This window comes from Lepidochelys kempii, chromosome 10 (genome assembly GCF_965140265.1).
Source record: "Lepidochelys kempii isolate rLepKem1 chromosome 10, rLepKem1.hap2, whole genome shotgun sequence".
Classification (NCBI taxonomy): Eukaryota; Metazoa; Chordata; order Testudines; family Cheloniidae; genus Lepidochelys; species Lepidochelys kempii.
Window position 1 is genome coordinate 62,186,594 of NC_133265.1, and position 13,666 is coordinate 62,200,259.

General features: G+C 41.9%; 1 protein-coding gene across 5 annotated transcripts in view; it reads left to right on the forward strand.

Moving 5' to 3' along the window:
• Positions 1–290: 290 nt before the first annotated feature.
• MYO5A (myosin VA) overlaps positions 291–13,666 on the forward strand; it is a 218,803-nt gene continuing 205,427 nt past the window's right edge. Inside the window, exons 1-2 of one of the 5 annotated variants that reach the window (XM_073303845.1) lie at positions 291–1,743; positions 3,053–3,412. In XM_073303845.1, coding sequence (XP_073159946.1) covers positions 3,386–3,412 — 27 coding nt within the window. In that variant the 5' untranslated portion in view covers positions 291–1,743; positions 3,053–3,385. Of the gene's footprint in view, positions 1,744–2,101; positions 3,413–13,666 lie in introns of those variants that run through there. The other 4 variants (XM_073303846.1, XM_073303848.1, XM_073303843.1 and 1 more) reach the window with 4 other exon arrangements.

The following is a 13,666-nucleotide window of genomic DNA, read 5'->3' on the forward strand; positions in this document are numbered from 1 at the left end:
TTTCCCACAACTAGAGACTATAGCACAGATTCTTGGAATTCATGATGAGTTTAATATTTTGGGAAGGAGAGAGGGAGGGATGTAGCCTCTGCTTTTTGTTTCTTCTGCAGAGTTGACTATGTGTCAGTCCAGGCCCATAATGTAACGTAGGCTATGTCCATACCAGCATTTTTGTCGGTGAAACTTATGTAAGGCAGGGGGGTGTTTTTTCACACCCCTGACCAACAGAAGTTTTACCAGCAAAAGTGCTGGTGTGGACATAACCTACGTTACATTGTGGGCCTGGACTAACACATAGTCAACTCTGCAGAAGCAACAAAGACACTCTTTCACTGATATAGCTACTGCTGCTCATTGGGGGTGGTTTAATTATGCTGATAGGAGGGCTTTCTCCTTTCAGCATTGAGCAGCTACACAGGAGACCTTACAGCTGCACTGGTACAGCTGTGCCACTGTAAGGTCTGTAGTGTAGACATAGCCGAGAAGCTGTTCCAAGTTAAACTACCAGTGACTCTAAGGGCCCAGTCCATCAGCAGGGGTAGACAAGCCAAGCCATTCCGTGCCACCTATGCCTGCAGCATGTATTGATTCAATGCCATTGGATGACTCCCCCTATCCTGCAGTGGTCCTGTGGCCATCTAAAGAATCCAAAAGTTATAGTATGGCACAAAGAAAGCTACCCTGCACACCAGGATCTGGGCCTAATGGCTCAAAGAGAATTATATAGGGCTAAAGTTGGAGCAGAATTTCTCTTCAACAGTTGAACCAGATTACAAAATGGGTATACACAAGAGAGCTTTAAATGACTGGGTAATGCTCTTTTTAATCTTTGGAAAAAAATTCTACTTCTACAGAATTTTCCTATTCTAAATGTCTGGAAAATAACTTTCTCAACATTGTCTCTGCTTTGATTTGAAATCCAGTATAAAATAGTGTATATGAGAACCCTGTCATAGTTGTGTTAATTCTGACTAAGTAACCAAGTGACTGACTGCACCTAGGTATATTACAGGCATGCTGTTCCTAAAAACTGTCACTGCCTCTAAATCCTGATCTTTAACAATCTTGAAATCCCAGTTCAGATGGAATTGTGCCCAACCACTAGTGTGTTTTTGGGTACACACAAATATTTTGTATTTGTAATTACAATTGAATCCTGGGCTCCAACTGTGAATGGCTGGTACAATAATCCACTGTTCAATCAAGCTCCTGAAAGTAGAATTTTGGATTGCATTTAACGTACAGATCATCCCAAAGAAACAAGATAGATGTATACCTGAGCAAGTGCACAGACAGCAAATTCAGGTCCCTTTTAAAAAATAAAGATCAGTAAGTTCATGTACCCAGAAGGAGCAAAAGATGAAAGTATCAGAGAGAGGATACAAGTGTGTGGGCAATGGTGACAGAGAATAGGAATAACCAGAGGGTAGTGGTCATTCCTGTCATGTGGTCAGGAAGACACAGGCTCCAAGGGAGTGAGGAATTCAGTGAAGAATATAGGGTAAATAGGCAAGAAGAGGCCCATAGGAAATACTAGGAGGGAAAGGACAATGATCACAGCGTGTTTTTTTTCAGTCTAATTTTAAGCTAACTTGTAAGGTTTATTGCTTACGAATGGTGTTTGACAGTCCTAAAGTACATTTTCTGTTTATCCACAGAACAGATATGAGAAGCAGCTGTGTAAACTTCTCTGCCAAAAAGCCTGAATCTTGAACTGGAAGATTAATTGGCAGGTATAAGAAGGTAGTTCATGCCCTTTCAATCCATAGCTTCTCCCTGAGATGCCAGTGCTGATAATGGCAACCTGTTTCCTAGGAACTGGTTGATGATAATGGTTAATCAAAAAAGAAAAATTGACAGAGTTGAATATATTCCTTTGACTATACTCTTAGCTAAACAGCTACAACTTCCTGCTGAATTAGCATAATAAAATATGGTAATTCCCCTCCCCCATTCCTCAGCTTCTTTTGGCCCCCTTCCAACATCAGTAGCACATGATGATCAAAGGTCCTGGGCCATAATCAAGTGATAATCAAGGTGGGCCATTTCCAGCAGTTGACAAGAACATCTGAGGAACAGTGTGGGGTGGTGCGGAGGGGGAGGGGGAATAGTTTTACTTTGTGTAATGACCCATCCACTCCCAGTCTCTATTCAAGCCTAAGTTAATTGTATCCAGTTTGCAAATTAATTCCAATTCAGCCGTCTCTCCTTGGAGTCTGTTTTTTAAGTTTTTTTGTTGAAGAATTGCAACTTTTAGGTCTGTAATCCAGTGACCAAAGAGATTGAAGTGTTCTCCAACTGGTTTTTGAATGTTATAATTCTTGACGTCTGATTTGTGTCCATTTATTCTTTTATGTAGAGACTGTCCAGTTTGACCAATGGGGTCATTACACAAAGTAAAACTGTTTCCCCACCCACACCGTTCCTCAGACGTTCTTGTCAACTGCTGGAAATGGCCCACTTTGATTATCCCTACAAAAGGTCCCCCCCTCCCCTCCTGCTGGTAATAGCTCACCTTAAGTGATCATTCTCGTTATCGTGTGTATGATAACACCCATCCTTTCATATTCTCTGTGTATATAAATCTCCCCACTGTATTTTCCACTGAATGTATCCAATGAAGTGAGCTGTAGCTCACGAAAGCTCGTGCTTAAATAAATTTGTTAGTCTTTAAGGTGCCATAAGTCCTCCTTTTCTTTCACTCACTAGGTCGTAGCGGTGTCTACCTATCCCCTCCAGATTGCGAGGTTGGACTGAGGGAGTCTCTCCCTCTTTCTAACCGGGTGGTTAGGCAGTCAGAGGGGCTGGTTCTGATCTCTTCCGCCCCCCCCCCCCCAGCTGACGGATGGATGGGAAGGGGAGTAGAGAAAGAGAGCACACTGACATCTAAGAGAGTGGTCATGTTTTACACACAGTGGGCAGGGGCAATTTCCCCCCTATAAAGGAAGGGGGGAAGACCCTGACCTGGACAAAATTAGAAAAAGCAAGATTACTCCTTGTTTCCACTGCTCATCCTTTAGCTTGAATGTCCGGCTTCTTCCTTCTACCGCAGCTTATTCCTCTCAAGCTACAGCCCTCTCCCCACTACCGCAGCTGGCTGCTCCCTGGCTTGGCCCCCCGTCCCTGTGGAGCCTGCAGCCGTCTGTCTGTCTGCTCCCGTCCCATCCCTCCTACCCACAATGCACAGAGCGGAGCAGCCCGCGCCCCATCCCCGCATGACAGGTAACTAACAACATGGCGAGCCGAGCCGGGCCGGCGCTCTGAGCATCCCCTCCACAGCCGCCGCGGGCCCCGCGCTGCGCCGCACCCCGGGCCGCCAGCCGGGGGCAGGGAGCGGCTGCGCCGGGCCGCCGAGCCGCGCCCGGGAGCCGAGGGCGGCAGCGCGATGGCAGCCACCGAGCTCTACACAAAGGTAAGGACCGGGCTGGCCGCACCTGCCCAGCGCGCTGCGGCCGGGGAGCGGGTGGCGGGGAGAGAGGCCCCGGCAGCGGGCACTCGCCTCCTCGTCCGCCCGGGGCGGGCGGGGGAATGAATGAATGAATGAAAAGGGCGGCGGCAGGCCCCTGGAAGAGGGGGGCCGGGTGCTGAGGGAGGCGGGGCGGCCCCTGGCGAGTGGGGGGGGGTCCCGAGGGGGGTCTGGGGGGAAGGGGTGAGCGGACAGTTCGTGCTGTTCGCGGCTGTCCGCTTCCTCCTGGCTCCCCCCATCTCAGTGGCTGGCTGGGGGCCGCGATTGTCCTTCATGCAGCCCCTTGGCCAGCCCGCCAGCGGATCTGCAGCGCTGGGCAGCCAGGAAGTGAGGGAGCTGGGGGTGACCGTAGCTGAGGATCCTTTCCAGCAGCATCTTTCCCACTTGGTCTGCTGTGCCCCTTTTCTGACCTGAAAGTGAAAAGACTCAGGAAGAGGAAGGGATAGCATCGGTGTATCTAGCACTGCGGACGTTTCCTTATCATGCACACTGCCACCACTTCTTACCTTGTTCCTTCCCAATATGGATACACCTCTGTTTAAGACTAATATTCATAATCTCCATTGTATGTTTGCTTGAACAATTACCTTCTAATATATTTTCACTGGCTCAGCATGTCACACTGACTTCATTATAATCAGATGGCTTTTGTTTTATGCCACATGCTAGCTAAAGAATTGCAGTTTAGGAGATACATGGATTTTCATCCTCTGTTTCTGTTCTTCTGTAGGGATAAGGAGGTAGTGGACAGTTAGGTTATGCTAATGGAGTGAAGAGACAGAGATATAAACCTCCTGGATTTCACAGGAAGAGGCATTAGTCATCTTGACTCTTCATTGTCGATAAGTCAGGCTCCAAGATTCATACTGCTGATTTTTTAAGTAAATTCTGCTTATAGCCTTCACATATCAGACATAGCACCATTTCAGCGTAGTTGAACAATCAGAACTCTAGGTATGTGGCCATGGTTATTTTTAAAATTATTTTTATTTATTATTTTACATTGGACTGTGGTGTTCAGCTATCATCATAGTTTCTAAAAATGTTGTCCAATTCCTTAAAACCTTCTGCTGAGACATACAAGGTAGAAAGACCTCTAGTATTAAAACCAGGGGTGCTGAAACAATTTTTATAGTGGGAGTGCTGCTGATGGAAAACATGTATTGGTGTTTGTTATTACTACTTAAAGCCAGGGGGTGTGGCAGGACCCCTAGCTCCAGCACCACTGATTAAAATAAACTTTTTGGTGACACTGCACATTCAGATTATATTGACTCTTGGATTTGATTCAGAATCACTACTGCCAGCGGTGAGGCAGTAGACTACTTTTTTTAGTAGGGTACACTGGTCAAGCAGACATCATCTCCTAATGTTTTTAGGTCCTGTAATTTGGTATCTCATCAGTTCATGCATTGGAAAGATCAATGTGAACGCAGTATGTAGATTTTGATGACAGGAAAGATTGCAAATTAAGGTCTGTTGAAATGGACATGTTATGTATTAGCAATAAATTAGAGAATGAGAGAGAGAGAGCATGTTTTTAAAAAAAAAAAAAAAAAAAACCTGGTAAAATCTATGCTCTAGTTTACTTTATTTAAGGGTGACCGGGACCAATGTGGTAATCTAATCTGATCTCCTGCAGAACACAGGCCATAGGATTTCACCAAGTGATTCCTGCATTAAGTCGTTAACTTCCGGTTGAGCAAAATCATGTATTTTTGAAAGATGCCCAATCTTGAATCTGGGGTCACTTTTGAACATATTTGATGATCAATCTGGGGTCACTTTTGAACATATTTGATGATCAATCTAGTTCTTTGCTTAAGGAAGGAGAATGAAATGGAACAGCAGATTTGTTTTTCAGATGGGCTAAAATCTTTCACCTTGTTTGTGGTATCCACCCACAAACAGACTTATAATGGGCGATGCTTTGAAGATAAATAGTCAGTGCAAACCAAACTCTTCATGCTCTTCGTAGCGGGGCTTGCAAATTTCACTAGACACCTATAAAAGGCTGATACAAAGAACTGAATGCCATATTATCCTGGGGCAACATCCTGCTAGGAGGCTTAAGGTACATCTACAGAGTAATTAAACACCCATGGTTGGCCCAGTTCAGCTGACTCAGGCTCACGGGGCTTGGGCTGCGAGGCTGTAAAATAGCTGTATAGACATTTGGGCTCAGTCTGGAGCCAGAGCTCTGGACCCCACAAGGGCTTAGGCTCCCAAAGTCCAGGCTCCAGCCCAAGTCCTGACATCTACACAACAATTATAGCCTCTCAGCCTGAGCCCCGCAAGCTCGAGTCAGCTCTGCCACGGGTCTTTTATTTCAGTGTACACGTACCCTTCTGTCTCTGGTTTGTAGGTGTCTAATAAATGTGAAACCCTCTCAGACTGATTAAAAGGGAAAATGTCTTTTTTCCCCCTTCACACTCACCTCAGTTTTCTCCATATAGTTACTGTCCCATTCCCCAGTTTAAAATGTTTAGGTGTCCTCCTTAGCATAGCAGTAACAGAGTAAAATTGGCATGATTCTTGATTAATGAACATAGACAATGGATTTAAAACCTTAGTAGGCAGAGGTGAAAAAGACCTAATAAAATAAAACAAGGACTGGGTATAATCCCCAATAGAGGATTTAAAAAATAATAAACTAAAATGACCCTCACTCTTTGAAGATACACACTATGCTGCGACAGCAAACTGTTCTTGCCACCTTTAAAACCATATGCTTTTCACATCTCTCCACTAGAGGTAAGCACATTCAGGACAGTCACTTGGGACAGTTCCTCAGGGCTTCTAATGGGAATGAGACTTAACATAGATACACAGGGACTTAGCATAGCCTCTGTATCTTGGGACAGGAATTACTTTAGGGCTGGACCAAATATTAGGTAACTTATGTGGTGTCAGAGGTTCAGTAGTGCAGTGGAAGGATCATACTTGTTATTACAGATATGTATGGAGAATACCAAACCATGAAGTATGGTGTTCCATAGCTTAGTGTGTGGGCAAATTATTGTGAATTAAGAGGTCTATTACTGCAGCAAAGACTTATGTGGGACTCTATGTGAGTGTGAAAAGGAGCTTACACGATTCACTTTGTAGGAACACATCCTTAGGCCTTTTGTAGACATACAGTTTGAGTGCTGGTTTTAAAGAAATCAATTAAAAACCAGTGTAGTTAAATTGGAGCAAACCCTTGCCCCCCCAATATTTACACATGTACCCGCACACACTTAACAACCTAAGTAAAATTGATAATAGGGACTCAATCTGGAATAAGAATGGCCACACCAGGGGCTGTTCTGATTTTAACTGAATTGTCTCCTGAACTGATTTTGTTAAATTGAGGCTCGAGCCATGTATAGATTAGTTTTGATTGTGAAATACTTGAGCCATGGCAGACCTGGTCTTTTATGTGTTTTCTGTGAATTGTCTAGCACACTTGTGGGCATTATAAAACAGTAATTTGTTCTCCCTGGGAGACAAGAAGTAAATGTTCTATAGTAGGGTATTTTGAAAATACACAATGAAGTCTTGAGACCTTACTGTGGTATTCTGCTATGAAAGGGACACTGTCAACTTGAAATTAGAATTGGAAAATGTATAGAGGAAGGCAACAAAAACGAATAGAGATATGGAACATTTTCCATATGACGAGAGATTAAAAAGAGTGGGTTTCTTCAGTTTAGAAAAAAGTCAACCTAGCCAAGATATGATAGAGAACTATGAAATCATGAATGTTGTGGAGAAAGTGAATGAGAAATTATTTACGCCATCACATAACACAAGAACCAGGGGTCACCCAATGAAATTAATAGGTAGCAGGCTTAAAACCAGGGAGGATAAAAAATCAGATTTTTTTTATTTAAATCATTTTTTTTGATAAAATGCTTTTTGAGGAAAAAACCTATCTAAAAATAGTTTTAATTAAGATATATTATAGCTCAAAGATAACTCATCATGGAATAGGGATTATAAATTCTAATTCTATCGTATGAGATAATATATTCATGTAATGTTTAAGAAAATTTTTGTAAATGAGTTCCAATAGTTCATGGATTAGGGACCCAATCTTATGGGGTTCCAGGGGCTTCTGTATAGATTATTTAGATTAATCTTTCTATTTGCCCAATGGGATTCAATGCTCAGTTTAGAAGATACCATCAGAGATGCTTAGTTTTGCAGTTCTCAAACTCTGAATTTGTGTCTCCAGAGATAACATGCTTGTTAACAGCAAAAATGGTTTTAAATAAATAAATAGAGGTGAGAAATAACAGACCTCAACCCTATTGTCCCTCTGCAAATTTGTGTACACAGAGTCAATCCTTTACCTCTCTCTAAAAGTTCAGAGTTTCAAAAAGTTCAATGAATAGAAGATTATTGGGGGGCGGAATAGATCTGGACAAGGAGAAGAAGTCTAGAGATAAATGTGAGATGGGAGGGACAGGCAGTAGAAACAAAAGTGAAACTGTTTGAGCAGCCTATTCCAGAAGTCTTGAGGTCTTTCTGAGTGTAGCCTTCATTGATTTGAGATCTACCATACCATTCTCTCACTAGGAGGGAAAACCTATAATGGCAGCAGGCCGTAAAAGAGACCCAGTTTGGGAATATTTTAATGAAGCTCCTCTACCTGTGGGTAAGACAGGCATGCGTCCAAAATGCAAACAGTGCAACAAAGAAATGCAAGGCCTGGTTGCTCAAATGAAACAACATCATGAGAAGTGTTCCTTCTCAGGAGGAAGCTGCGTTGAAGATGATGAAAGGAACATACTTAAAAAATGTATAGTGTGTATTTTCTACAAATGAAACCTACATCTATCTCTGCATTGTGAGGAATATGTTTTAAGTTTATAACAACCAACAAGAATGCACTTTTATGTAGAAATCCATGATTAAATCGAGTCTTCCTGATTAAATCAAATCCACCCTGCTTAAAACAAACATAAGGAAGTATGTCCTCACACAATGCACAGTCAACCTGTGCAACTCGTTGCCAAAGGAGGTTGTGAAGGCTGAAAGTATGACATGGTTCAAAAAATAATTAGATAAGTTAATGGAGGATATGTCCCTCAATGGCTATTAGCCAAGATGGTCTGGGATGCAGCCCCATGCTCTGGGGTTCCTAAGCCTCTAACTGCCAGAAGCTCGGATTTGTCGACAGGGATGGATCACTCAGTCACCCTGTTCTGTTCATTCCTGCTGAAGCACCTGGAATTGGCCACTGTTGGAAGACAGGATTACTAGGCTAGATGGATCATTGGTCTGACCCAGTATGGCCATTCTTATGAAATCTCGTCAATTTTTTAAAAATTGAGTTTAAATGGTTTATGTAGTACACCTGAATCACCCTGCCAATTTTTGTGGTTTTACAATCTCATATTCCTGTTGTTAATGTGTTAAAGGGACTCAACTCTGTATGGAGATATATAATTTAGAGTGTGTTCAGGGTGACTGCACTGTCATTTTTCTATGGAGGGGAGGTGGCCCCTCCCCTCTGGGGAAGGGGAACTGACAGTTGGTGGAAAAGAGGGCTAGCGGCAGGCAGTGGGGAGCCCGAGAGGGTTTGATGGAGAGAAACAGAGAGTCTGTGAGTAAATGGAAAGAAAGAGAGTGAGGGCGAGAGGGCAGCCAAAGGGGCGGAAGGAAACCAGAACTGAGAGAAACTGAGAGTGAGTGGATGGACAGACTGAGGTTGAGCAGAACAGCCAGATGTGCAGAAGAGCGTCTCTTTGGTTTAAAGCTGGCTAAGTCCGTGCATGTTTGATGTTGTGTTCTTGAGCATCCGTTCCTGTTTGTTCTTGATCATTTACTTCAGTTGTCTCCTATCTTTGATTTATGTTGTCCCAGAGATCCGGAACAGGAGAGCCAAAGGTCCTTCAGATCCTGTGGATCTGGTCTAATGTGCACCCCTGTAGGCAACATCAGTGGAGTCAAGTCCATCTCTTCAGGAAGTCACAAGAAGTGCCGGAGGCTCAAAAACTGGCTTGGGCATTAGATATTGGGAAAGATATTTGGGAAAAGGGGGACCTTAAACTAAAATAATAATAATTAATAATAATAAACAACCTATAAGATAATAGCCTTTGCTTACAGAGATAGATATAGATATATTTCTTTATTTAGAGGGTTATATTTAGTTAGGTGAACTTAGTAGTAAGTTATAGTGTGTGTGTGTGTATGTTCAAATTATTCTAAGTTTTTTTTTATTATATATATCCTTCATCTATTTAATGTTATTGTACGTAGGTGGAATCTAATTCTGTTTGTTTCGGTTTAAATAAAATTCATGTTATTGGTTTGTTTGTTTTCTGACAACCAGTTGTATTATTTTGGTTACTATTAAATAACCTTTTATCACAATGTAACATCTCTCTCTCCCCCCAGGTCTCACCTGGTAAGTAAATTATACCACCACTGTAACGGACTATTACTATATCTTGTTCGGTGGTTTTGGGATGGGGTGACCCTCAGATGTATTTCAAATTATAACATAAATAACACTACTCTGAGAGTTCTGTTTACACTATTTTAAATTTTTTTCCTGATGCTGTGTGAAAGACCTGTGTCAGTATTAGTCAGTAATCCATACTTCAAACAGTGTAGAGTTATCAAGAGAACTAGAAGGATTACATGAACTTTCTGTTTAAACTCATTTACAAGCCAGACAGCAAGGGGGATTCAGGTAGACACCTCCAGCCAAGACCACTGACTTGCCTAAGCATGATCATTTGGTGAGAGCAAAAGACAGCCAAGCCCTTGAAATGCCGAATACTTACTTGAGTAATATGAAAAGCGGATTTGAGAACCAGCCTTCAAGGGAACTCTTAATTTATGAAAGGTGTACAGAAAAACAGTAATTCAGTCCAGTGCTTACACTGGTGAATGACATAAGGAAACATGAGACAGACTAATATTCTCCTCAGTGGAGAGACTGGTATAGTAAAGCAAGGATATAAAAAAGAAATGTGAAGAATATTGCAGTGCTTTAAGTCAAGGAAGAGGGGAAGAAGGATGACCACTGCCTTCAAGAAAAGGCTGTCTCACAGGGAACAGGGATGGCGAGAAAAGGACAAGTTGACCAGAAAGATTGTCTTTTAAATGTCAGTCATTGCTCCTTCAGTGTAACAATGTGAATTGGACAACTCTTGCCAAGTATAAGAAGAGAGATGTTATGCATATAATCTTTTTTGTTTTAATTTTATCTTTTTATATTCTTAATCTCACTTCACTACAACCCAAGTGGTTGAAGACTGTTGTTTGGGATGATCTATATGATATTCCCAAAGAGGTCCTCAGACTCTAAAGAGCTGGTGAAGCAATGGAGTCTCTCCTGCTTGGGATTCTCAGTCAAAAGGGCACAGGTCAGGAGATCTTTCCCATAAAGTGTTTTGGGATCCTACTGATGCACAGGAAATTCCTGGTGTCAGAGTAGCAGCCGTGTTAGTCTGTATTTGCAAAAAGAAAAGGAGTACTTGTGGCACCTTAGAGACTAACAAATTTATTTGAGCATAAGCTTTCGTGAGCTACAGCTCACTTCATCGGATGCATTCAGTGGAAAATACAGTGGGGAGATTTATATACACAGAGAACATGAAACAATGGGTGTTACCATACACACTGTAACGAGAGTGATCACTTCAGGTGAGCTATTACCAGCAGGAGAGCGGAGGTGGGGGGAAGGGGGGGAACCTTTTGTAGTGATAATCAGTGATGACCACAATAAGAACAGAGTTTCAGGATGTCATGTAGTAAGACTGACTATACAGATAGACTGAAATTATGTGTAAACGGTGTTAAATAAATGCACAAAGAAAAAGAAAAGAAGTGTGGAAAGAGTGTTTTCTTCTACTTTTTTTCAGTTACAGTAGTCTTAAAGGTTACTTGTTACGCTAGTGGATACAAAAATTTACTGGCAGCATGGCTGTTTGAAAATGTTGTCTGTGTCTCTTTAAATCTTCATTGGGAAGTTGGGAGGGACCACTATTTTTATATGCAAATTATGGAGATTGCTGATCAGCGAAGGGTGGTTGAGCAAAGTTCTACACTACTACATTTTAAGATATGTCAAAGCACAGTTCACCTGCAGAATGAAGACCGATGCTTTCAGGCTTGGATCTCTTGCATGGCAACATGAAATACTATTCTAGACCACTGGTCAGGCCACATCTAATATCTTGAAATAGGATGTAGTAACTATTATTTTCCTAAACTAAGCAAGTCTTACCAGACCCCATCTACTCATGCTGACCCTGGGTCATATTTCTAAATTATATCTTCATATTTTAGACCGTCAATGGCTCCCACTTCCCTGCAAAACACACCATAGAAACAATTGTTTGTAAATTCGTATCTATTTGCAGCAATGCCAGAATACTATGATGACACAAGTTATCATACTAAGTTACAGAATCTTATGGGGGTAATTCCACTGTGCAAAGTTAAGCTTCCATTCGTCTTGTGATCGCTTCTGTTGAAAAATCTACTTTGCTTATCCACATGTTGGGTTTGTTTAAACACTCTGACCTGTATAGACATTACTATATGCTTTTGTAGTTAACAACAACTTTGGATTTGTTTGAGTGACTGTAAAACAAGAAAATGATAACTTGTTAAGTGTGAATAATGTTTGATCTATGCCATGTTTTGTATTTCTGCACCAGTGAGGTTTCAACTGCAAATTCTACTTTAAGGCATTATCTTCCCTCTGGAGGCCCTATTCAGTTTAAAAACTGTTTCCTGGGTACCATTGATGGGTGTGGTGGTTGGTTTTTTTAGAGGTTTAATGTGTACATGATCTTTGTACATGATCTTTGGTGCAATCAGAAATCCATCAATGACATGGAAGTAGTATTCTGCTGTAAATGAATTGTGGAAATGTTGGTTCTTTGACATTTTACTTTGGGGGTGGAGGAAACGTCATTTAAGGCATAACACACCTTACAAGTGAAATGATTCTCCATTTTGGCCTTATCTAGACTCAGGAATAGCCCTGATTCAGCAATTGGTGCCAGAAATTGGTGTAGCTGCACTGGTGCTTGCCCTTAAGGGTACATCTACACAGAGATAAAAGATCTGTGTCATGGCTGCGGCTGGCCTGGATCAGCTGACTTGGGGTCAGGCTGAAGGGCTTAGAAATTGCAGTGTAGACATTCAGTCTCAGGCTGGAGCCCAGGCTCTGGGACCTTCCACCCTTGTAGGTTCCCAGAGCTCAGGCTCCAGCTCAAGCCTGAACATGTTACACAGTGATTTTTCAGCTCTTCAGCCCGTGAGCCCAAGCAACTGACCCAGACCAGCCAGGGTTTTTTTATTCGCTGTGTAGACATACCCTAGGAGTCAATAAGGGCAATGATGGATTTTACATCAGTTGAGCTAATCAAGGTTTATGCTTGCTTGAAGTAGAGGGCAAGTGAGCACACTTTGTCATGGATGTAGAACTCATTTGACCTCATCTCCATCAATAGAAAAAACATTTTCAGTGTTGGATGTCAGCATTGCTCCAGGTGTTTTTAGAAATTTTCTTTGTGCCAAATTTGTGAATATCTATAAAACGTCACAAAAAATTAGTTTTTACATATGGAAATTCACAAAGCAGGTTAGAAATTGTCTTCTGCTTCTTTTCGTTTAAAGCTGAAATGAAGAGCTTACATTAGTAACTTTTTTTTGTCCCCTTTCTTCTACCCTTTCTTTTTTTTTTTCCCCCTTTTTTGTATGATTGAGACACTTCCTTATCTGTACAGTTACTTGTGTACATCCTCACAATCACATAACAAGAAAACTTTTTTTTTTTACGGGGACTGTGTTTTCTGAACATTTGTGTGTTTGTGTCGTTTTTAACCACCCATGACCAGGTTATTAATAAAGGCGGAGAAAAAGATATTCTAAGATAGAACCTTTGTTTTCTCAGAGCATTTAGTGTTGCCTTTTTAGGACTTCTTGTTTCTCTTACCTCCCTTTCCAGAAGTAGCTTTGAAGTAGCTAATGCTGCTGACCTCAGATCCAATCCAGTTCTATTAAAGTAAATGAAAAGACTCCCAGTTATAAAGACTCACAGTTATATTGGGTCTTTCCGTAGATAGCTTCAGTTTTAGATCATGTGAGTCTGCACGCAGACTCTGCCAGCTTCTCTTTGGAGCTTCTCAGCTTTGGGTTTTGCAAGCAGTACCCGAAATGCCTTCACGTCTAGCTGTATTTGGG